The sequence below is a fragment of the Sciurus vulgaris genome (genome assembly GCF_902686455.1).
Source record: "Sciurus vulgaris genome assembly, chromosome: 13".
Classification (NCBI taxonomy): domain Eukaryota; kingdom Metazoa; phylum Chordata; class Mammalia; order Rodentia; family Sciuridae; genus Sciurus; species Sciurus vulgaris.
This window is the reverse complement of record NC_136474.1, coordinates 72428844-72453735: the sequence shown is the minus strand read 5'-3', so window position 1 is coordinate 72453735 and position 24892 is coordinate 72428844. Positions and strand designations below refer to the sequence as shown.

At 33.9% G+C, this 24892-nt stretch overlaps 1 protein-coding gene across 7 annotated transcripts in view; it reads left to right on the top strand.

The window, feature by feature from the left end:
• The window catches only part of SMAD2 (SMAD family member 2), an 85037-nt gene that overhangs the window by 41764 nt on the left and 18381 nt on the right, over positions 1-24892 (top strand). For all 7 annotated transcript variants that reach the window (XM_079108970.1, XM_079108968.1, XM_079108967.1 and 4 more), the window contains 4 exons: positions 12845-12934; positions 13960-14153; positions 14808-14942; positions 17446-17520. In XM_079108970.1, coding sequence (XP_078965096.1) covers positions 12845-12934; positions 13960-14153; positions 14808-14942; positions 17446-17520 — 494 coding nt within the window. The remainder of the gene's footprint in view (positions 1-12844; positions 12935-13959; positions 14154-14807; positions 14943-17445; positions 17521-24892) is intronic.

Genomic DNA, 24892 nt, shown 5'->3' with positions numbered 1-24892 from the left:
GTGAGTGGGTTTTGTTTTTGTAGCTTTTATCCAAAGTATAACTGGTAACTGAAAGTCCAGTACAAAACCCACTGATATTCTGGCCTGAAGGACCAGAGGTCAGAGTTTGGGACAACCCCAGCTACTGAACAATGAGAGAATTTCAGCAGGGAGAGAGCTATAGAAGGAGAGCCCCAGATTTTACTTAGAAACTTTGCTGGAAGTACTGGCTGATCCCTAGACTCATACATTTGAGGTAAACTTAGGATAGCCCTGCTAAGGCTGATTCAAAAAAACTGGTTTGAATTACTCAAAGACAAGTTTGCGATTTGAGTTCTACAAGCCAATTGTTTTTAAGCCATAAATTAACACTTACTGGAAGAATGTAACAAAAGCCCTGATCTTTATCACAAAATTCACAGGGTCCAACATACAATCCTAAATTACTCAACATATGAAAAGAAAATGTGATCCTTTCTCATGAGGAGGTCAGTGGAGACCAATCATGATACAGCCACATGTTGAAACAATCAGACAACAAATTGGCAAAATGATACATAATTTTTGTGAGTTGGAAAACTCGGTTAGAATGCTTAAATATCTGACTTCAAGATACACAGTGTGATACTGGCATTAAAACAAATAGGTATATGACATAAATACAAAAGATAAATGATCTCACTGATAAGCGGATGATGACACGTAATGATGATGATGACACGTAATGGGGGGTGCGAGGGGGGCAAGAATGGAGGAAGGAGGGACTGTATAGAGGGAAATGAGAGGTGGGAGGGGTGGGGGGAAGGAAAAAATAATGGAATGAATCAAACATCATTACTCTATGTAAATGTATGAATATGCAAATGGTATGCTGTTTCTCCATGTACAAACAGAAACAACATGTATCCCATTTGTTTACAATAAAAATAAATTTTAAAAAATAAATAAAAAAATAAAAAATAAAAAGAGCAAGGGATGTAGCTTAGTGATAGAATACCCCTGGGTTCAATCCCCAGTACTGCAAAAAGTAAAAAGCAAGTAGATATCAAGGAGCCTGTGTGTGAGAGGCCCTGGGTTCAATCTCCAGCACACAAAGAAAGTAGATTGGTGGTTGCTGGGGATGGGAGTGGGTATAGGACAATGGGAAATGACTCCTGAGGGTGTAGGTTTCTTTTTAGACTAGGGAAATTGCTCTAAAATGTTGAAATTATTAAAAATAATCTAAAAAAAATAAGATTGGTGGATATATAGAGGGGAAATTAGATGAATAGATGTATGGTAGAGTAAATAAGACAAATATTAATTGTAGAATCTAGCTAATGAATATGTATGTGTGCTTTTAACTTACGTTTGAAAAGTTTTGAATTGCAAAAAAATGGGTTTGGGATGCTTGTTTTACTGAGGTATCCAGGAAGTTGACATAAATAATTTGAGAGGGTTGGAACTTTTCTTGAGTTTTTCCCCTCTGAAATGTTTGCTTGAATCTTAGAAATCAGCTCTGTAGAGGCTGGGGAATATAGCTCAGTTGGTAGAGTGTTTGCCTCACAAGCACAAGGCCCTGGGTTCAATCCCCAGTACTGCAAAAGAAATCAGCTCTATAAGGCTTTGCTTGGTGTTTCATGATAGAATGGGTTGTTAAAATTCTTCCATAGGAGTTCTTGTTTCATGAATATTGAAGACATTGGAATAAAGGTATTTCCGATATCTCTGAACATAGATTTGAACTTTTTTCATTGTGTTATTGTTGATAAGGGAGATTCAGCTTTGCATATTCTTTAAAATTCCATTTTGTGTGTTTTCTTTTAAAATTATGTAAGAAGAGTGCCATAGCATTGTGGTGAGCTCTGTCAAAAGCCAAGTACTGCTCAGGTACTTGGAATCTAGGTCTGCTCCATTATGTTTTGGAACTTGGGGTGAAACCCTGATGTCTTAGGATGCATATTTGGTGATGGAGTTTATTTTGTAATGACTGTTTAATATTACTGAAGGATAAAGATGGAAAATTTTATAAACAGAGTGAAGGTTTAAGCTAGTTAAGAACCCTATTAACTGTCTCCAGATTTAATTACTGCTAAATTATGCCTTAGTTGTGAAGGAATGTAAAGCATGCTAGCTGTTGGTGGTGATTCAACTGTTTGAAATGAATTTCCTACCACCTTGCTTTTATATTTCTCGTTATTTTTGTTCAATAATATCCCAAGTTTTCAAGACATAATTATTAGTATTTGCAAAACAGCAACTTTTAAGTTGCATTTAAAATAGCATTTGCAGGTACTTGTTTCTCAATCAAAATTGTCTACATCTTGCAAACAGAAACAGGGAAAAAAGTGGATTCTGAAGCAAATAACAGACTATTTGTTATTAACCATCAATTAAAAATGTTGGTTTAATCAAAACAATCACATTGTTTTCAATGACAAAATAATAAGTAGATAATACTAAAACATAAGTAGATACTTTAATGTATTTTGTATCTTTCAAGAATATTTAACATTTCTTAAGAAAACATTTCTACTGTTACAGAAGTTTGAAACCATGATTTAAGCCTTCATTCTGTAGGAGTGCACCCTAAAGAACTTAGACTTTTAAGTGAGGAAGAAATAATAGAGAACAGTCCTGGCTCTTACTACATTAGCTCTGTGATGTTTGAGTTGTTTAATTGCTCAGGTTTCTTTCTTTCTTTCTTTCTTTCTTTTTTTTTTTTTTTTTTTTTTTTTTTTTTTGGGAAAACACTGATAATGTTAATTCTTTTTACCAGGTTGATAATGACTATAAATTAGATATGTTGTGTAAAGTACTTTGAATAATACTAGTTTTTATCAAATGCTTAAATAAATACGGGCTACTTTGGGGCAGGTTTTCTTCAGTGAAGAAAATTTAGTTGTTCACTTGTATCCTTTGCTACTTTATCAAGGACAAGGTTGTTCCTAAGTCACCTTTCTTGGTGGTGGAGGGGAAGGTAAAAACCAATGGAGGTAGGAGTTTTCCTGTTTTCCATAAACCATTTCAATTGGTGGTGATGATGGCGTACGCAGACAGACACAACGTGTGCAGATGCGGAGGCTTCTTTTTATAAAATGATCATCTTTTCATCTTTGAGCTATTTAAAATATAAGCTTTAGCCTTGCTAATAATATATAAAAATAAAGGATTGTTCTGTTGTAAGTAGGAGTAATTATGTATGTGTAGTTAGTTACGGATTGTTTTGAAGTCCATATTGCATGAATATACCAGTCTTCAGGAGCTGGAATCTCAAGTGAAATTTCTGTTGTTGATGTCATTCTGCTGATTTATACCCTTTAGTTTTTCTCAGTGTGCAGCATGCTTTAATTTTTCCATAGGGGCAGCCTAGATTCTTATTTTTTGGTTTGTAGAAGAAACATTTTTAGGCAAGAAGGTCATGAAAAATAATAAATTAGTTTAACAGTGAGGTTTATTACTTTTGACTTAGGTTGTTTGGTGCAGTAAATACACATGGACAAGAGCAGTAAAACTGCAAAGGTTATCAGATTCTGTGAAATATATCTTCTTTTGTCCATATTCAGTGCTTTCTTGAACTTAGTTCTTGTTGCTTCTCTTTTTATTTCCCAATAACAAGTTTGTGAATAAATATACATGTCCTTAATGTAAAAAGCATATTAATTAACACAGTCACAGTCTCTGACTGATTGGCTCAAAGTGCAAAATGTCAATTTAGATAGGTGTATAAAGTATGATTTCTTAGATATACTTTTAATATTGTACAACAGATTTTACATTTTCAGTTTTCAAAGATTTTAATTTTAGATGAAGTTTTAGTATGTTAATTTTACTGATATTCATTGTAAGTGTGCTTACTAGGGAAGTTTGATAAAGGATTTCCTTTAGGTTTATTGCCAGGTGATTTGGTTTAATCCAGTGCTCAGCTAATATTTTGTAAGCCAGCAAATAACATTGGTAATTAGTACCCTAGGACTATTAATAGCTGTCCCATCTCTCTTCTTCACATCTTTTTTATTCAGGCATGGTATTTAAGCAGGAAAGTTACATAATTAATAGGGAATAATCTGCCTTTGAGAAATTGTACTCTACACAAAGAACTGTGGAACTTTGTGTGGGAGACTAACATAGGTATGCTTGGTTATTTGTATATTAAAGCAGGGACATCATTGTAATGGTTTATGGTATATTACATCTTATTTTGACATTGTAATAGTCTATGTTAATTGCATTGGTATACATAAAATTTTGATCAGGCAGAATTTATGAGATCAGTTTTTACATACTTATAAGTACTTGAGTTTTACCTGTGTCCTGAGGTTAATTAAATAATTAGGAAATATTGAGCTGATGGATATTGCTATCATTGTTAAAATAAACTTTCCAATCTCCAGCATCATAAAACAAATATTTAACTTTTTTTTTTTTTTAAGGATATATTGTTGATTTCACAAGCAAGTACTTTTATTAGCTTAACATTTTCAGTTCTACTCTATCTGTAGTACTTGTAAATAGCTTGCTGTTGTACAGATTCATGCTTTTTGCATTTTGAGTACTGTACAGACATTTCTTTTGTGTTTCCCTTACTATTGTTTAAATGTATAAACACAATGTAGTATGAATTTATGCATATCAAAAGACTAATTTATATTCAATTACGTAGCCACCAAAATTGTAACAATTTGCTGAATGAAATGTACTTCTTTTACATAGCTTGTAGAAGTGAGACCCATCATCTATTTAGTCTACACCGCTTGATATGTAATAGCTAACTTACAAAGATAATTGTTATTAAATGTTTTGTTGATTCTTAGATGTGCATTTTTCCACTTTTGAGGTACCTCCTGTAAATAAAATTGGAAGTGACTGTTTTAAGTGTTACACAAAATAATGTTTTAAAATAGATAACAGCTTAGATTTATTGTAAGTTATTGACTGTATAAAAGACTTTTTTATAGTTATTTAATCAGTGTTACTTCTAAAATTTTCCTGCACTCATTTCTTTTAGTACTTTTTTTTTTTTTAAGAATTAGCCATAATGGAAGTTACAACTATTAACCAACTGAAAATCTGAGAGATCCAATAAATTTCAAATGTTATGGTTTTAGTATGACTAGAAATATTGTAATCCAATTTTTGTGCTATGAAAATACATTGAGTTACCAAATACCTTGTTTGCAGGATATGTATATGTATACAAGGACCTTTGGGTAGTAAAGAGTCTTGCATGGAAATACACGATGGTTATACAGAACCAATTTTTAAGGAAGAGTGGGAGGTTAAAACTTCCTGTTTTAAGCCCTTCAAACAAAGTCTTAAAAATTGATTAGTTTGCAAGGCATATTAAAGAATTACTAATGAAGTCAAAAGGTAGCCAGGCAAAGGCATTTGATGTATGTACATGTGGAAGAAAATCAATACTGAAAGCCCATGTTAGAGAGGACGTTGTATCAGAAAGGATAATCAGGACTTAGGCTGGCATGTTATTATTACTTGTCTTTTCAAGTAATGGGACACAGTGAGCTTGAAATGATGTAGAATAGGAATTAACATGCTTGGTTATCTAAGGTTAGAAGCATATTTTATAAAGATTACTGCCTTGTATTTATTTCTGCAGCACTGTTTCCTTCCTTTCTTCCTCCTCTTCCCTCCTATTGAACCTAGAGCCTTGAACATGTTTGACAAGTGCTCTACTACTGAATTACACATTCTCAGCCCTTTTAATTTCATTTTGGGATAGAGTCTTGCTAAGTTGCCCTGACCAGCTTCAAATGTGTGATCCTCCTGCCTCCAGCTTCCCTAGTGCTGGGATTACAGACCACTGAGCCTATGTATTGTTTTGTTTTGTTTTGTTTAACTTTAGTAAAAGGCAATACTTTCACATTCAAACATAAATTGAAATATCTTCCCTTCTTTCCCACCCCATATCACTACTGTTCATCGTGTGTGTGTCTCTTTATGCTTGTATAAGCAAATACTTGAAGATCTTTTTAACCTATCTTTTTTTTAATGAACCTGGAACATAGCATCTTATACATACTATTCTGTGCTTGGCTTAATATATTTTAGAGACCTTTCCATATCAATTCATAGGGAACTTTCTTTATCATGTGTTAAATTACTATGTAATTTATTTAATGTTGTTAGTACTTTCTATTCCGTTTTTTTTTTTTTTTTTTCACTTCTTTGAATTATTTCATGTCCATCTCCCTGTGGTAATGTGGTACCACATTTTCAAATGGTAAAGTACATAGATGAGGTGTTTGGTTGAATTAGATTTGACATTGCATATGCCAGTATATAATAGAACTTTTCAGTTACTCAGAAAATTCTTTCATACTCTTTCCCAGCAGTTAACCAGTGTTTGTTTTTCTCTTCTTTCATTTTCGGTGTTTTGCCCCTTGGAGAATTTCATGTCAGTGGAATCATTCATTAGTCTTTAGTGTTCAGCTTCTCTTGATCAGCAGATTATTTCTGAGATTCAGCAGTGTATCAGTAATTCCTTTTCAACATTGGTTTGTTGTTATTCAAGATCCTTTACATTTCTGTATACATTTTATATTTGTTAATTTTACAAAAACACTTGGCTAGAATCACGACTGTAATAGATCAGAATCATAGATCTTAATCATTAGGGCAAGTAGATATCTTAATATTGATCTGTGTATAATCCTAGTTTAAAAAATACCTTTTCACAAAATTTTTAGTTCTTAATGTATAGGTAATACAGATCTTGTGCTGAACCTTCTTTCTAGATATTTTATGTTTTGACATTTGTAATTTCAAAAGTTCAAGTAATTTATTACTAGTTTAGCGGAAACAGTAGATTTTTGTAAATTGCCCTTATATCCTACAGTATTGCTAAATTCACTAGAGTTCTAGAACTTACTTCATAGATTCCTTAATATTTTCTGTGGAAACAGATGTCCTTGCCCCCACCCCCCCCAAAATCAGTTATATTCCTTCCCTTTCTATTATTTTTTGTCTTTACTTTCTCTTGTCTTATTATACTGTAAGTACCACCAGATTAGTATTAATGAAATTGTTAATTTGAATTTTTTTTCTAGCATTGGGTGTTCAATGCAGAACCTAACATGCTAGCATATGTTCTGCTGCACCACTGAGCTGCATCCCAGCCGAACATATTTTTTTAAAAAAATATTTTGTTTTAGTTGTAGGTGAACATAATACCTTTATTTTTATGTGGTGCTGAGGATCGAACCCAGGACCTCACGCATGCTAGGCAAGCGCTCTACTCCTGAGCCACAACCCCAGCCCCCAGCGTATTTCTTTTTAATATAAATATTTAAGCTGTAAATTTCCCTTTAAGGACTATTTTAGCTTCAGTGCCCCTTATTTTTTTATACTGTAGAATGCTTATCTTTTATTTTCTAATTTTTTCCTGTGATTTCTTATTTTTAGAGCTTACTTAAATGTGTGTTGTTGATTCTAAAATTTGTTGACATTTTTATGGCCTCATCATGTGGTGTGTATGTTTTTAATATTTCATGTGCATTTACTTAGACTTCTATAAACATCAGTTAGATCAAGGGCGTTGATAACATTGTACATCTCTTCTAAGATATATCCGGTTTTGCGTGCGCGCGCGCGCGTGTGTGTGTGTGTGTGTGTGTGTGTGTGTGTGGTTCGTCAGACTTACTGAGATTATTCTGGTTGCTGATTTGTTCATATCTTCTGATCTATCGGTTTTTGCTCCATGCATTTTTGACATCTTTTTTTCCACAAAACTGACGATGGAACCCAGGGCTTTACTCACACTGGGCAGGCACTCTTTCCACTGAATTACATCATCCCAGCCTTCATCTGTTTTGAAACTCTGTTTTTAGATATCTTCTGATGGATTGACTCTCTTATGAAATGTATTTTTATCTCTTGTAATAGTCTTGAAGTATTACTATTTCTGTCTATTGTTTTCCCTTTCTTTTTGGGAGTTACTTTTTAATATTTCATTTTAATTTCTAATGTGGCTTTTAATTAATATCGCTGGATTTTAATTTTGGGTTTTTTTTTTTTTTGATTACAGTATGAATCCTTTTTGTAACAGTATAGTTACATTTAACATCTGTTGATTGCACTCAGGAGACAGGAGGTATCAAAAGTAACTATATCAGGCGACAGTATTAAAAGTAACTATAGGGCTGGGGAGATAATTAGAAAACATACTTTTGAGTTATTATTCACCAACTTTTTCAGATATTATTTTTGCTGTAAGTTGTCATCTCCCTTTTATAGAAATTAAGAGAAAAGGATATCACCTCTCATATTTACCTATATACTTAATACTTAAAAATTCTCCTAATTTTTTTCCCCATGATACTGAGTTTCCATCAGTTGCCATTTCTCTTCATCCTGAAGAATTTTCCTTTAGCGTTTCTCTTGTGCAGACTGATGGAAACAAGTTCTCAGTTTTTGTTTGTCTGAACACTATTTGCTCTGACTTCTTTTAAGAATACTCTTGTCCATTATGAACTTCTAGGTTGAGAGGTTTGTTTTTCCCTTTTAATTTTGTGTGGCTGTTCCATTGTCTCCTAACTTCCATTGTTTCTGATGATAAATAGTTGGTAGTTATGCCTCTACATGTAATGCACTGTTCTGCCTTGGCGTTTTTAGCTAAAGATAAAGCAGACATGATTTAAAGGCAGCAAATTGGATTTTATTCAGTAACCACTACAGTAGGGGAAGGATTGAGTCCAGTGCTGATTTACAGAGGTGACTTAGGCATTGGAGGAAAAAGAGAGTGGGGAGGGTGCAGTGAGCTGGAACTTGGGCAGAGTGAGGGAAATGAAAAATTATAAAAGACAATAAGAGGGCCGTTCACCGAGAATATGGTTGGGCTCATCTGTTACTGAGACTGTTCATTTTGCTAATCAGGCTTATTTTCCTTCTTATTAGGTAATTTCTGAGTAACATTCATTGAATTTAGATTGGCAGAGTACTTCTTGATCATTACATTTTGAAGGAATGGCTTTTGGGTCCATGAGGAATAACTGTACTGATTTGTAGGACATAAAATATCTCTCAAAGAGATAGGAAGAATTTATAGCGTAAATGCTCTTTAAGAAGGGGAGGCTGGTTGCCTGTCATCAGGTGTTGGATGGAACAAGCACCAGGTTTTCTTGGCGCCTTGATCCTTTACTGACAGGAACTCAAAGGGGAACTGGATTGCCCCAAGGACAATGCCTTAGGCTGCTAGGAACCATGCTAGAGTTTGGTCAAATCTCCTAGTGGGAGGGTTTGAATGGAGTTATTTTTTTTTTCTGAGCTTTTGCATTTGTCACTACTTCGACAGTTTTGTATTTAGCAGTTTGATAAATGGTGTACCTAAGTATGATTTTTCTTTTTAAATTCCTTGGTATTCATTGAGCCACTTGGATGTATAAATTTAGTGTTTTTACTAACAGTGAAAATGTTTCAGCCATTTTTTTCTGGCTATTTTTTCAAAAATCTTTTTCTGACCTTGACCTTTTTCTGAAACTGTGCTTGTTACTGAGACTTCCTTTTGCTACCCAGTTTTATTTCAGTTCTTTTTAGGTAATTTTTAGCACTTGAGATTTATTTGTGTTCTCTCATCATGAGGTTAATTTTCTTATTTCTCATTTTGTAATACCCAGTTCTAGTATTTCTATTTGATTTATTTTTATAGTTTCTATTGTACTGAGATTCCCAATCTGATTTACACAGAGGTGACTAGGTATTAAAAGGAGAATGAGGGAGTAGGGAGTCCATGAACATATTTATTATAATTTCTTTAAAGTCCTTATCTGCTAGTTCATCTTGTGGTCTGCTTCTATTGACTTTTTAATTTTGACTAGAAGTGACATTCTTCTATTTATTCATGTGTAGTTTGTTTGGGTTGTTGTGTTAGTTTTTCATTGTTGTGATCAAAATACCCAATAAGAACCAATTAGCGGAGGAAAGATTTATTTTGGCTCAAGATTTTAATCTGGTCAGCCTGCTCTAGCATTCTGGGACTGAGGTGTCAGAATATCAAGGCATAGTGAGGGCAGGCAGGGAGCGAGGGAGGGGTTTGGAGTGAGGAGAGAAACTCATCCAGGGCATGCCCCAGTGACCTACTTCTTCCAACTAGGTCCTATCTCCCTCCCCCCAGTAGTCCATTCAGCCATTAATGGATTAATCCATTGATGAAATCAGAGTTCTTGTGATCCAATTACTTTTCCACCTCTGAACACATGAGATTTTGGAGGACATTCTAGATCCAAACCATGACAACCATTACTGAATATTTGAGGTGAAACATTGTAGACTCTGAATTCTCTTCTCTTTGAAGAATGTTGATTTTGTTCTGACAAGTAGTTTGAAGTGATCTCAAAATCCAAGTGGTTTTCCTCTGATGTAGGCAGCAGCTGAAATTTCAGTTTTTTTCAGTTTTCCAAGTGCTGGTTTTAGCACAGCCCCATAATCAATCAATCTATCTGTCTGTCTGTCTGTCTGTCTATCTATCTATATATATGGTTTAGGGCAATTCACAGTTTGATGTTTTTCTCCCTGTGGGTTCTTTCTTAATAGTAAAACTCCATGTTTTTCTCAAGTTCTAGCTCCCCTGTCTTAACTCCCAACTGACAGGTACCCTTAGAACAAGCCCCAGGAGTACAGTTCTCATCTGTTGCAGTTTTTGTCTTCCATAAGTTGATGTCCTGTCTCTTCAAATTTGTCTGTTTCTTGTCTTTCTCCAGAAAAGAGAAGTAGTTTTCAAATAGTTATTTGGTTCAGAGTTTTTGTTATCTGAAGAAAAGTGAGCCTAATTAAGGCTACTCTACCATTATTGGAAGGAGAACCTTTACTGTTTTGTGTATTCTTTTACTAATTGATACTTCTTTTATTATTGAGAAGTTTTAGAATCTGGTAGGGCTAGTCTCTATTCTTTCTCAGTGTTCCTGTTCAGTTTCATTTATTTTGGTTTGTTTTTTTTTGGGAATGATATTGTCTGGATCTTGAATTGATAGTTTCATTGAGTTTGCATCAAATGTATAAATTTGTTAGAATTGATAAACCTGTGATAACTATCTTGTCTAGGGATATGTGTATTTTTCTCTTTGCTCAGTGTACTTTTTTGTTTATAATGTTCCATTACATAATTTTGATACTTCCATATTTTAAAGCTTTATACATATTTTTTTCTATTGGATTTTGTTATAAATTGGAATCTTGTTGAAAAATTTACCTGATACAAAGAAACAGATTTTTACTAACTAGCCAAACACAGATTTAGTATTTTTAAATATACCTTCAATTTTGTGAAGGGTGTAATATAATAAATGTTAAAACATTAAATATACTCTCTGCTGACAGTCTGAAAGTGGCCGAGTTAGACCTGGAGTCTGAGTCTGTCAGCTTTTAGATTGAGTGCATGTTCTTAACAACTGCTAGTTATTTTTTGATTCCTTTCAAGACTTAAGTAAAGCACAGCATAAATTTTTCATGCTCTTAGATTCTTGCTCTCATGTCAGTTCCAGAGTAACTTGAGTGAAGTATTCTTTTTAGCATCATAATAACAGAATAGCCTTCGATCTACACTATTATTAATCATTTTCCTTGAATTATTTCCAAAGTAAGAAGAATCTGCTGTATACTATTCCTTCCTTAAATTCAGTCACAAGACTAGAATTTAGGTGATTCTGTTGTGACTTAAACTACACCGTGCTGTATATTTCTAGTAGATATTTGATAAATACCTTTTAAATAAAGGAACCATTCCTACCGTGGTTTTAAAATTGGTATGTCTTTGGTAACTTATATCTTAACAAAAAAGCAAGAGAATCTAAACTGTCTCAAGGCAGTGCAGAAAAATTTCTTAACATGCCTCTCCATCCCTTTATAAATTGTTGAGTAGTGTATAGGGAGCTGGGCATGGCACTTTCCTGCAGCTGTGTTTTCTTACTGTAGAGTATCAGCACATCACACTGTTGATGCACTTTGAAGTTTACTAGCAGTGTATTAATTTGGGATTTAATCAGTTGTATGATTTATTTTTAAATGCTTTGAAATGTACCTTCCACCTTCTTGAAATTTTGATAATTTTGTAGTATTTTAGAAATAGAATTAAAAATTTCAGAAATTACCTTAAGACTAGTTTAAAAGGTACAAATAAGAACCTGAGAGATACTGGCAGTCAAATGTTTGATGCCAAAACTTCTTTTTAAACTTTTTTTTTCTCCCACAGCTCAGTAATGACAGGGAAAATAGGAAGAATTATCTCTGGGCTGTCCATGTTATAGAAAGAAATAAGAAAAAAAATTTTAAGGTTGTATGCTGTGTTAGAATGACTTCAAAATATGCTTCATCCTTTTTTATAGTGATGAGAGCAGTAATAATTTTCAGTTAAACTTTGTTTATAAATATTGTGTTCAAATAACCTGAAAAATTGTAACTTTGGATATGTATCTATTTTAATTGGAATTTTCCCTATTAAAAAAAACAATATTTTGCCAATATCAATATATTAAAAATAATGTCTGTTTTTAGGTAAACCTTTTTTCCAAAAGATCTGATAAAAACGAAGCACTTTTAGTAAGGCTAGTGCATAGGTATTAGATCTTTTGTTTTGAGTAAAGGAAATTGGGAAGGATGTGTTATAGGTGTGATGTCATTAAACTAGAGAGCATTGGTGTTCACATTTTAAAAACATAATCATAACTTATCTGAAGTCACATGTTCCATTTTATTGGCTTCCTTCATATAGAAAATATAGTAACGAACACTACTACATGTCTGTGAAAAGTGAAGCAACGTATATTTTCTGGGTGAAGGAAGTATTCTGTACATTCTCCATGTTTTACATCATGGTATTTTGAATAACCATGCTTCCATGTTCACATCAATTTTTTGTTTTTCAATTTATGCACAGCACTTGCTCTGAAATTTGGGGACTGAGTACACCAAATACGATAGATCAGTGGGATACAACAGGCCTTTACAGCTTCTCTGAACAAACCAGGTGAATATTCTGCCCTCTATGGAATCTTAGAGATCTTGTGGGAGGGGGGGTGTTTTGGAAGACCTCTTCTGGGTTGCTTAGTATAATTTTGCTTAGGATGTTTCCTTCATGTAAAATAAGGCATAGCATTTAAAATATCATCTGCTTGCCAGTATTAGAAATTTATTAAATGTTTCAGCTGATGTTTTGATCAATGCAATTCTAGTTTTGAATCTCCTTTAAATTATTGTATCCCCTAAAGAATAAGAACTTTGATAACTATATACTCATTTTAGTTCAAGATTAAATTAATATGTTGTTGGCCTAATTTTTAAGCATATACATAACCAGTTTTTGCTAAATTCTTGTTACCATCTAAATCTCATCATTATACTAATACATAGTTATTTAATGAACCCCTTACATCACAATTAACAGTAGGCTAACTTGTTTTTATGTTATTGTTTTAAAATCACCTCATTCTCTTTTTTAAGTATATCGGTATTTTCCATTTCATCTCATATTCATCACCATCTGCATTTATGTGTGAGCTATATAAACATGCCTCAGTTATCAAAGTAGACAAAACTGAATAATGAGTTACATTAGTCTGAGTAAGTTACTGTCACATCATTATTGATATTTGTCATTCTTCCTTTTTGTGACTATTGTTACCTACAGAATTAATGCCCTTTGAAGCATCTTTAAATAAGAGTTTGACTTATTAAAGATAGATGTTGATGAAAAGTTTTCCAAGTATAACCACATGATATTCCTTTAAAAGACCAATACCCCCACATGGTTAGCCTTTCTTTGGCATTTGAGTCATTGACGTGGCATATTGTTAGGAAACATCTGCTAGTGCTGCTGCTTAGACTTTGTCAGATCCATCACAGAGTACACTTTTCTTCCTGGTTCTTACTAAAACTAACTGGCTGTCATTCCGTTATGCTCTTAGTGCATTAATTAGCCTATTTACCTACACCGATTTTTTGTTAGTTTGTTTTTAAAGTTCCCTCCTTTCTTTTCCTCTTGCTTCCCAACAGATCTCTTGATGGCCGTCTTCAGGTTTCACATCGAAAAGGGTTGCCACACGTTATCTATTGCCGGTTATGGCGCTGGCCTGATCTTCACAGTCATCATGAACTCAAGGCAGTTGAAAACTGCGAATATGCGTTTAATCTAAAAAAGGATGAAGTATGTGTAAATCCTTACCACTATCAGAGAGTTGAGACACCAGGTAGGAAAATTACAGGGTTTTCCTGGTTTTGAAATAAATGTCTGAACTTCAGTTTATTTAAGTACTCTTGTGACCAGGGATGTTTTAGGGTAAAAGTCTAATAAGTTATCTGCAATTTAGCATGTTACATATCAGTAACTAAAAAAAAAATTTCCTATTTTTTCAATTTTTTTTAGAAAAACACATTAGATCTGCCAGTTTCTTGGAGTGTTACACTGACATCATAGTGCTCATTCAGGAAATCCACAGATTTGCCATCTGATTAGAGTGAATTGATGTACCTCTGCACCTCTGTGCTGCATTATCTGTTTTCAAGCATTTTACTTTTTTTGGAAGTACTTTTAATGACACTGTTTTTAATCAGCTTTTTCAGTGGAGGTTTATGAACTTTTATGCTGATTTAATGTTACCAGGGTCATATGGTGCCCCACAGTATGTAGTAAATGTGAAATTAGAAATTTAAATGGTGGCCGAAATGATAAGTTAAAGCCACACTCGGGTTTGTCAATTTCTTAGTCACTAACACTAAATAGGTAGACCCTAACTTTTGAAAATTAGACTGCCTCCTTATCCTTTATGAAAACTTTTAATAAGGCCACCCATGCCCATGCTTTTGCTTCTTGCCATTAACTCAGGTTTCTTTAACTCTTGCAGTTTTGCCTCCGGTATTAGTGCCACGGCACACTGAGATTCTAACAGAATTACCACCTCTGGATGATTATACCCACTCCATTCCAGAAAACACTAACTTCCCAGCAGGAATTGAGCCACAGAGTAATTATATCCCAGGTATTTTTACCTTCTGAATCTCCTTAAACTTAAATAGATAAAAAATTCACCATAAGCATTCAGATATTAGTAAATTATAGTTTCACTTTAAAAATGGTCTTGGGTTTGGGATATTAAAGTCTGATTTGACAAGTGATTATTTTGCAGAATGTTATAAGCTTAGTTTTGTTTGGAGAAAACTTTTACTTTGTATTTAATTTTCTTTTGAGGGGACTTTCATCAAAGCAAAGCAAAGATCTTAGTAAGTCTTTCTTAGTTGCTGAAACTGAGAGAAATGCAGAATGTAAATAAAATAAATGTTTCAGGAAAAAAGTATTCCTGAAATGGATGTAATTAAAAATTTACCAAATAACCACTTTTCCTTAAATAATTTGATAATCTTTGAGGTAAAAGTGACTTTTCTAACCTCCTGTTTGGATTATGTCTCTTGTGGGCCTCAGTAATGATGAAATGAAAAAAACTGAACTAAGTTCTCAAATTCCACTTTTTCTCTTGTTGGGTCTCTTTGGTGATCTCTTACTATTTCACAGTATAGTATTTGCCTTTTTAGTTTTTACCGGTTGGTTTGTTTGTTTTAAAGGAGAAAACTACTACCCTGTTCCTTTTGTGTGTGTTTTCCTTTGTTTTTCCCGTAACAGAAACCGAAGATAAGATAGTAGAATGAGGATTAAGCTGCATGCTGGAATTTTCGTCATTTTTTTTTTTCTTTTTTAAATATTCCTCTATTCCATCCTTTATTTTTATTTTATACAACTGTGAAAATATGTAAGGAACTTAACCCACGAACACTAAAAAATGTTTCTTTAATGTATTTTATCATGGAAACAGTCCTTATTAATTGAAGACAGTTGTAAAAAGAAAGGAAAAAACTTTTGTTAAAAGGTAGTTTTATAGATGGGAAATGATTTGTTTTAATGTACATTTCTTTGATTATTGTTTTATTACAAAAGGGGATTTAACAGTTTTTTGGTTGCTGGCAAATCTGCTTTTTGAGGAATTAGGAGGTAAGAGGAAAGGGTGGGGCACAGTAGGACTGAGTAGGATGGGAAGGGAATGGTGGAACTATAAAACAGTACTTCTCCTAGGTAGAATTCAGTCTACCTTTCATAAACTTGGCTTTGCAGGTGATAGAGGGAAGGGAGGCATTTTAAGTCTTTGATGTGGCAATTAAGTCGTAAGCATACCATCTTGTAAGATGCATACCGAGAAGTTATTTGTAAGGATGTTAATCAAAACTGTAGTGACCTTCACATGTGAGGATGTTTGACCTTATCTTTGTTGTTGTTGTTCTTCTTTATTAATTTAATTCTATAGATGTCAGTAGTCTATAAAGTAGAAAATCAGAAGTGAATTATACCTATTGACTTTTCTGGACAGTGAGACTTTGTCCGATTCCAAGTGATAGCAAAGCCAAAGAATTACTTTTTATTGTACTGTAAGAAATTTTTAACATTTTCCCCAAAATGCTTCTAGCTTCATTAACAGTTATTAGATAAATAATAATGAAAAAAGGTAAGGAAATACTGATGAAGTATCTTAAGGTTCAGTTTTACTTCTTACTTAGATCTTTAAGACACTGGCGATTAAACTGGCAAAGCATTTATTAGTTTTAACCTTTAAGTAATGCATAATCATAATTCTTATTTTTGTGTTCTTTATTGTTTGAGTATATGAAGATTTTTATTCTTAAAATTTCAGTATTAAGATTTTGGGATACTAAGTGAAAAATTTGATCAAAACTTTCTGTTAAACTTACTTGGTTAGCTTATTGAGCTACATTGTAAAGAGTTAGTGAAGTGAAGACATTTAACCATATCTTACTGCTCCCCCTTTGGATAATCACAAAATCCTTTTTAGGTATGTGTTTGCATTTTTTCCAGTTGCTTCACTGTTCAGCAACATAAAGGTTAAACTTTTGAAAACCTTATGATTTTGTTTTTCCTATTTAAAATTAGAAGTGATAAAGTTGTTTTTATTTTGCATGAAGCTTATTCAGCTATTCACATGCCTCCTAGATATAAACATTTTGTTCAGAAAACATGTTGGAAATTACACATTAGAATCCACATATTTATTTTCAGGGAGTATTTTGCCTCTGTTTTATGCAGTAGTCTGTAAGTACCCATTCATGATGTTTTAGTTTAAAAACAAAAAAATTGTAGGTACTAATGTCTTTGAACCCCACTGATTCAGGATCAAGTCATCTGGCTCATGCCCCAGATTATGTACATATGAAAGTGAGCCAGACAGGTAAATAACAATGTCAAAGAAAGTATGCCAGAAGAGCTAGATTGTATTACAAGTAGGTTTTTAAGGATTCACTGCAAGATTTGGATCAGAACCTGAAGCATAAGCCCTTAGTGTCCAATGTTGTTTTTTGTAATAATGTTATATACATTTATTATTTGATATTTGGATTGATTCATTGGTTAAATTTGGTAGGTGGTAGAAAATATGATGAGATTACATTGCAACTATACTCAGTTTGTTCTAAATTTTATAGAAACGCCACCTCCTGGATATATTAGTGAAGATGGAGAAACAAGTGATCAACAATTGAACCAAAGTATGGACACAGGTAAAAAAAAAAAAAAAAAAAAAAAAAGTCTTTCAAAATTGCTAAATAATCAGATACACAGTCCGTCCTCTGAATTCACAGGTTTCACATCCCTGAATTCAACCAACCAAAGATTGAAAATGAAGTGGGGGGAGGCGATTATATCCATATTTATAGACTTTTGGGGTGGGGGTACCCAGGGATACTTGACCACTGAGCCACATCCCCCTTTTTTATATTTTATTTAGAGATAAGGTTTCACTGAGTTGCTTAGTTACTTGCTTTTGCTGAGGCTGGCTTGGAACTTGTGATCCTCCTGCCTCAGCCTCCTGAGCCCCTAGGATTACAGGTGTGTGCCAGCCCCGGCCAGACTTTACCTTGTTGTTATTCCCTGAACAGTATAAGAACTATGTATATAGCATTTATCATGTCATTGTATATAAGGGACTTTGGAATCTGTGTTTTTTGGTATCTACAAGGGTTCCTAAAACCAGTTTCCTGCAGATATAGAGGGATAACTATACATTTCTTGCATTGTCTGAAACCCACAAGAGATACCCCTCTTAAATTTAGAGAAGTTGAGGAACATGCCAAAAAACAAGAATTTTCTATCTTGATTTAACCATACCTGAAACATGAAAGGTATTATGTTAAAAAATATGAGAATATTCTTTTTAAGTATTCTATGCTTCTGTTTTAATTAGTTTAAAATTTTTGGAGGAATTTGGGGAATAAGGGATAAGGATCAGCTTTTCAAGGCTCTTTTAACTTAATTGTGAGTTCTGAATTACAGTCCATTTCCACAGAATACCTTCTAGGTGACCTAATTTGATAGATCTCTGGTATTTAGCTATCATGTCCAAACCATGATGAAGAAAATGTTTTTAACATGTACTAAATATTACATACATCAAAGTTTTAAACCAGTTGTTATGTAATTAAATGTATGACCTAGCAGATAACCAGTGAATTTATTTTGATATCATTGTGATTGTCTAGTTTGGTTCATTATACCCTGCTTGTACTTTAAGGATTGGACACCTCAATACAATAACACCATCAACCTTTCTATACGTCTTAGGCTTACTATGTTCTGCAGGTACAATAACCTAAATTATTTTAAAAATGGAGTAACATTGGCAGAGGAAGGAAGATTTTATAATCTGTTGTTTGAATCATTCCCTTTTTTGGACACTCAGGTAAAAATTGTGCTATATTTAATCATTTTTATGATTGTTAGGAATAGCAGGAAGAAAAGTAGATAATCTCATGATCATTAGGTGAGGGTATAGAAAAACTGGAGTCCTCATAAACTGATAGGAATATAAAATGGTTCAACCACTTTGGAATATTTTGTTACTCCTTTAAAAGATGAAATGAGTTGCTGTATAGTCCAGCAGTTTCACTCCTAGGTCTACACCCAAGAAAATTTAAACAGATCCACCACAAAACTTATACATGAAAATTCATGTAAGCATTGTTCATAACATTCTAAAAGTGTAAATAACCCATATATCCATCAGATGATGAATGGGTAATAAATGAGGTTTGTCTGTACACGTAGACTGTTATTCAGCCATAGAGATGCTAGTACAGCATGAAGTGCTACAAGTACATACCTTGAAAGCATCATGTAAGTGAAAGAAACCAGACAGAAAAAGGCCACAGGGACTCCAATTGGTGCACATATATTTGACAGTATAACTGAAACACAGAAGGAACAATTAGATGAGTGTGATAACTGCCTGTGGTGAATGAGTCAAAATTTTTTAAAAAATGGAGCCAGGCGTGGTAGTGCATGCCTGTAATTCTAGCAGCTCAGAAGGCTGAGGCAGGAGGATTGCAAGTTGAAAGCTAGCCTCACCAGTGAGGCCCTACCTCTAAATAAAATGTTTAAAAATGGCTGGGGATATGGCTTGGTGGTTAAGTGCCTCTAGGTTCAATCCTGGTACCAAAAAAAAAAAAAAAAAAAAAAAAAAAAATTGGAGAGTAATCCCACTCATCTCAAGTGAATTCAGTGTTGGAACTAGCTCTGAACCTCACCCAAATAGTTCTCATCTGTTTCAAGGGAGCACTGTCACTGACTTTAGGAATGACACATTTACAATTACATCCTGTAGTGACAATGATGTGAATCTCTCATTCATGAGATGAGATACAAAAAAGGTAATTTATCTAAGTCTTTTGCCCACCATCAATTTCTCTCAGGGCAGCAGCACAAAAGACAGTTCTGAGAGGGTGCACCCGGAGTCAAAGGCCAGCCTGGGCAACATAATGAGGCCCCATCTTGGGGAAATAAAGAAAGAATAAATAGACAGGTTTCAATTTAGATCAGATTTGACCTCAGCTCAACTCTGGCTCATACCTTTCATAGAAGGACATAATTAAATTCATTTTCATACCTTGCTGGGATAGAATAAATTAATATTTTTTAAAGGGCAAACAGAAAACCAAGTAAGAACAAGGAGCTATGTAAATCACTTTTTTGCTCTCCCCCACCCCCTACTTAAAAAAAATTCAAACCTTTAAAGATTATATCAGATGTCATAAGAAATCTCAAAATATGATTAACTTTTGTAGTATTCTGAAATGAGTTTCCTTCCAAGTCATAATGAATTTCAAAAATTTGTTCAAACAAGTATATAGAAAAATAGGTAGATCCTAAGGTACAAATTCCATAGCTCACAGTCCAGGTCTGTATCTTCTAAATGTACTGTGCTTGATCCTGGATATATAAAGATGTAGACTTAAAAAGTTTTTGAATCTGCATATGTCAGTGAGTTGGATTGGGTCTCCCAAAAAATGTTAAAGTTCTATCCTCCACTACTTCAGAATCTGATCTTACTAATAAGGTCTAAACAAATTAAGGTCAGGTCATACTGAAGTAGGCTGAACTCCTAATCCTACATGACTGGTGCCCTTATAAAAAGAGAAAAGATGTATGGGAAGAATGCTGTAAGAAGGGGGTACCAGTTGAAGTTAGCAGCTAGAAGCCAAACAACAACCAAGGATTGTTGAAGAAACTAGAAGCTTAAGAAAGACATGGAACAGATTTCCCCTGAAAGCCTTTGAGAGCATTGCCCTGCCAGCACCTTGAGTTTAGACTGCTCCAAAACTGTGAGAGAATTGTTATTGTAAAGCACCCAGCTTGTAGTACTTGGTTAATACCAAGCCCTAAGAAGCTAGTACAGTGAGCAACTAGGATTTGAGAATACGCTAATGGCTTATATGCATATAGTTAATTGTAAATTAAATAGGTACTTACAATGTATTAAGCCTTTTAAAGCGTGCATTAAAGTTTAGCAATTAAAGGATGAAATTTAAAAAATAGAAAATAAGTTCTAATATTTCTTTTAAGCTAGTCATTTTGTGGAACTCTGCTTAGAAGATCACTTCTCTAACAAATCATATAATCAGGATAGCATGGTAAGACTGAGCTCTAGGAACTGTTTGCTTATCTGTAAAATAGGAATACCTAACTTATATGGTATTAATAAGGTTAATAGTTGTTAAGCAGTTAAAATGTTCTAGCTTGTAGTAAGCACTGTTTAGTGTATTTATAGAAAATGTTAAAGGAGGACTTAATCATTAAAGAAAGGGAAGCAGTTGGTTGTACAAATATTTGAAGAAAAATGAGGAATTGAGATCCAGAGATATAAGCAGTTCACATTCATGGTTAGGATCTTCTCTATAAAATCAGAAAGTAAGACTATTCATCAAGAATGAGGGGTCAAGTTTAAGAACTTAAGATAGTGGTCTTATTGGTTATGCCATTTTTCTACCATGTTTTATAGATTTTAGTGGAGATGAATATCTTCCATTAGATACATTCCTTGCTACACTTTAGTGCTACTATAAATGTATTATTTTTAATTATAAAAATTTTCCAATTGTTCCTAGGATAAAGAAAGATATTTGGGTTTTGTATATTGATTTCTTTTCCCACATCATTGCTAAATTCACCTTTTGGTTTGAGAATTCTGTAGATTCTTGAGATTTTCTACATGTACAGCCATGTCATAAGGACAATTTTCCTTCTTTTTTCCCCAATATGTAAGATCTAAGACCTAGTAAAATATTGACTAGAAGTGGTAAGGATGGACGTTTTGCATTGTTGCTGGAATACCTTGTATAATTCTTTGTTTAGTGAGATGTTAATTATGGATATTTTATAGGTTTTCTTTTTTATCTAATTGAAAAGCTCCCTTCCATTCTTAATGTTTTGTGTATGTTTTATTAATGACTGTTAAATTTTCTCCAGTTCTTTTTCTGTAGCCATTAAGAGGGTTATACAATTTTACTCCTATTCATTCATTTACATATCGTTGGTGGTGGGGGGGCAAAACCCATGGTTTCATATACTATATGCAAGCAAGCACTCCACCACTGAGCTCCAGCCCAGCCCTCAACTTCTTAATTCTATATTAGGTAAATTCAACGAAGTGATTTTCTAATGACAAACCAACCTTGGCTTTATTAATCCTTTATTTATAATTGGATGCAACCAAGATGTTCTTAACAAATGAATGAGTAAACCTTCTGTGGTACACCCAGGTGATGTAGTAGTATTCAGTGTGAAGGAGAAAGGAGCTGTCAAGTCTTGAAAAGACCTGGAGGAGCATTAAATGCATAGTTATGTGAGAGTAGTCGATCTCAAAGACTGTGTATTATATGATTCCAACTATATAACATTCTGGAAAAGACAAAACTATGGAGGCAGTAAAAAATTCAAGGGTTACAGAGAAGGGAATTTTAAATACATAAAGATAAGGAAATCAGTTTTAGGGAAGTGAAGCTATTTCATGTGATACTACAGTTGGTGGATGTCAAAACTCATGGACAGGGTAACACCAAGATTGAATGCTAATGTAAACTGGGAACTTTGATGGTAATGATGTATCAGTGTAGGTTCATTGATTGTAATAAATGTACCAATGTGTGGGAATACTGATAGTAAGATTGTGGGGGGGTGGGTTGTAGAGGTATGTGGGATCTCTTTGTATTTTCCACTCACTTTTTCTGTGAATCTCAAATTACACTTAAAAATAAAGTATTGGCAGGTGTGGTGGCTCATTCCTGTAATCCCAGCAATTTGGGAGGCCAGAGCAGGGAGATTGCACGTTTGAGACTTGCCTCTACACCTTAGCAAGACCCTGTCTTCATATAAAAAAAGGACTAAAAGTGTAGCTCAGTGATCAAGCACCCCTGCTTTTGGTCCCTAGTAAAAAAAGTTTTGTTTTTTTTTTTTAAAGGGGGGCATTGTTTGTTTATTAAGAGTAAGAAAAAACAAAAATGATGTCACCTTGAAGATACACCAAACCAGATCCAAAGACTGGGGGAAAGAAACATTTACAAAGGCATGACAGTTCTAAGAACTGATTTCTAAATTTAAAAACTTGTAAATCAAGAGGGAAAAGATCGTAGTTAATAGAAAAATGTACTAAAAAGAATATGTAATATTTTACAATAGAAACCAAAAATAAGAAACTGATAAAAGTTGGGTTTGGTGGCACACACCTACAATTCCAGCAATTCAGGAGGCTGAGACAGGAGGATTATAAGTTTGACACTAACCTCAGCAACTTAGGGAGGCCATAAGCAACTTTAGCAAGACTCTATCTCAAAATTAAAAACTAAAAGATCAGGAATGTATGTCAATGGCAAAGCACCCCTGGCTTAAATTCCCAGTACCCCCCCAAATTTTTTTGACAAGAATGCCTCCTTTAAACTTGTTAAATCAGTGGATGTCAATGTCGAGTGACAGTGCAATGAAACACTAGCTTTTAAATTCTTGGTGAGACTAAATGCCAAGAGATTACTTTAGCACTTGTGGAAGTACCTAACATTTCCTCTTTGAAAATGCATCCTACAAAAATATGTGAACTTGTGTGCAAAGATACATACACATACATGACCTTATATGCAAAGGCCTCAATAGTGGGGGGCTTATGTCACTGAGGCCGCCTTGGTAATTAGGCTTGCATGAAGGTGAACATGACCACGAAAGGTCCCAGGGCTTCGTATGGGAGGACAGAAAAAAAAAAAAAAATAAGGGTAATTCCATGAGGTCTGCCTCTTTGGGCACTTACTATATTAATATCTTGAACATTTTGTCTCTGAAAAATGTATCCTACAAATATATGTGAACTTGTATCCAAAGTATACACAAGGATTTTGCTAGTTGTTTTAGTTGTAAATCATAGGCACTGCTGATTCAAACAGGCTAAAATAGACTATATAGTACTTTCATACCTGGAAGGTATGTTGGTAGGCCAAAATTAAAGTAGCAACATTTATGTATGAATAATAGAAGGCTAATAGGCTTCTAATTTTTTAATTATTGATCACTTGTCTTTATTTTAAATTTTTCTGATAGCCTCTGTTAACTAATAAATTAATTTAAAATTTTATAATGAACATTTATTTTTGTAATTTGTGAATCTAACTTTTGTCACATCTGACTAAAGTCTGTTTTATGTTAATGCCTTAGAGTTACATATATATATAATAGTGGACTTCATTTTGACATATTCACACATGCATGGAATATCATTTGCTTCATTTAAATCCTCAGTACTTCCTCTTTCACCTTCCTCCTCTTCACCTTCCTTTGCTGGTCTTCCTTCTGTTTATTATCATTATTTTTTATTTTTTATACCTTTATTTATATTTATGTGGTGCTGAGGATCAAACCCAGTGCCTTACATGCTAGACAAGTACACTACCACTGAGCTACAACCCCAGCCCTGTTTATTTTTTTTTTAATTGGTGCTTTATAGATATACATAGAGGTGGAATCACTGTAGTATATTCATTTATGTGTATAGCATAATTTGATCAGTTTCATTCCACAGTTCTTCCCTTTACTTTCCATCACTCCTCCCTTCACCTCAATCTCCTTTCTTTGCTCCACTGATCTACCTTCTGTTTTTATGGGATCCCTACCCCCTTTGTGTTTTTATTTCCATCTAACTTCCGCATATGAGAGAAAACATTCAGCTTCTGACTTTCTGAGTCTGGCCTATTTCACTTAGTATGATGTTTTCCAATTCCATTCATTTACTAGAAAATGCTGTAATTTTGTTACGCTTTATGTCCGTGTTAAAACTCCACTGTGTGTATAAACCATGTTTTCTTATTCATTCATCTGTTGGTGGGCACCCAGGCTGGTTCCATCAGTTCTCTGCTGTGAATTGAAGTGCTGTGAACATTGATGTAGCTGTGTCACTCGCATAGGCTAATTTTAGTTCTTTTGGATAAATACCAAGGAGTGGAACAGCTGGGTCAGATGGTGGCAATTCCTTGTCTTTTGAGGAATCTCCATACTACTTTCCAGAGTGGTTGTACTAATTTGCAGTCCTACCAACAATGTATTAGTGTACCCTTTCCCCCA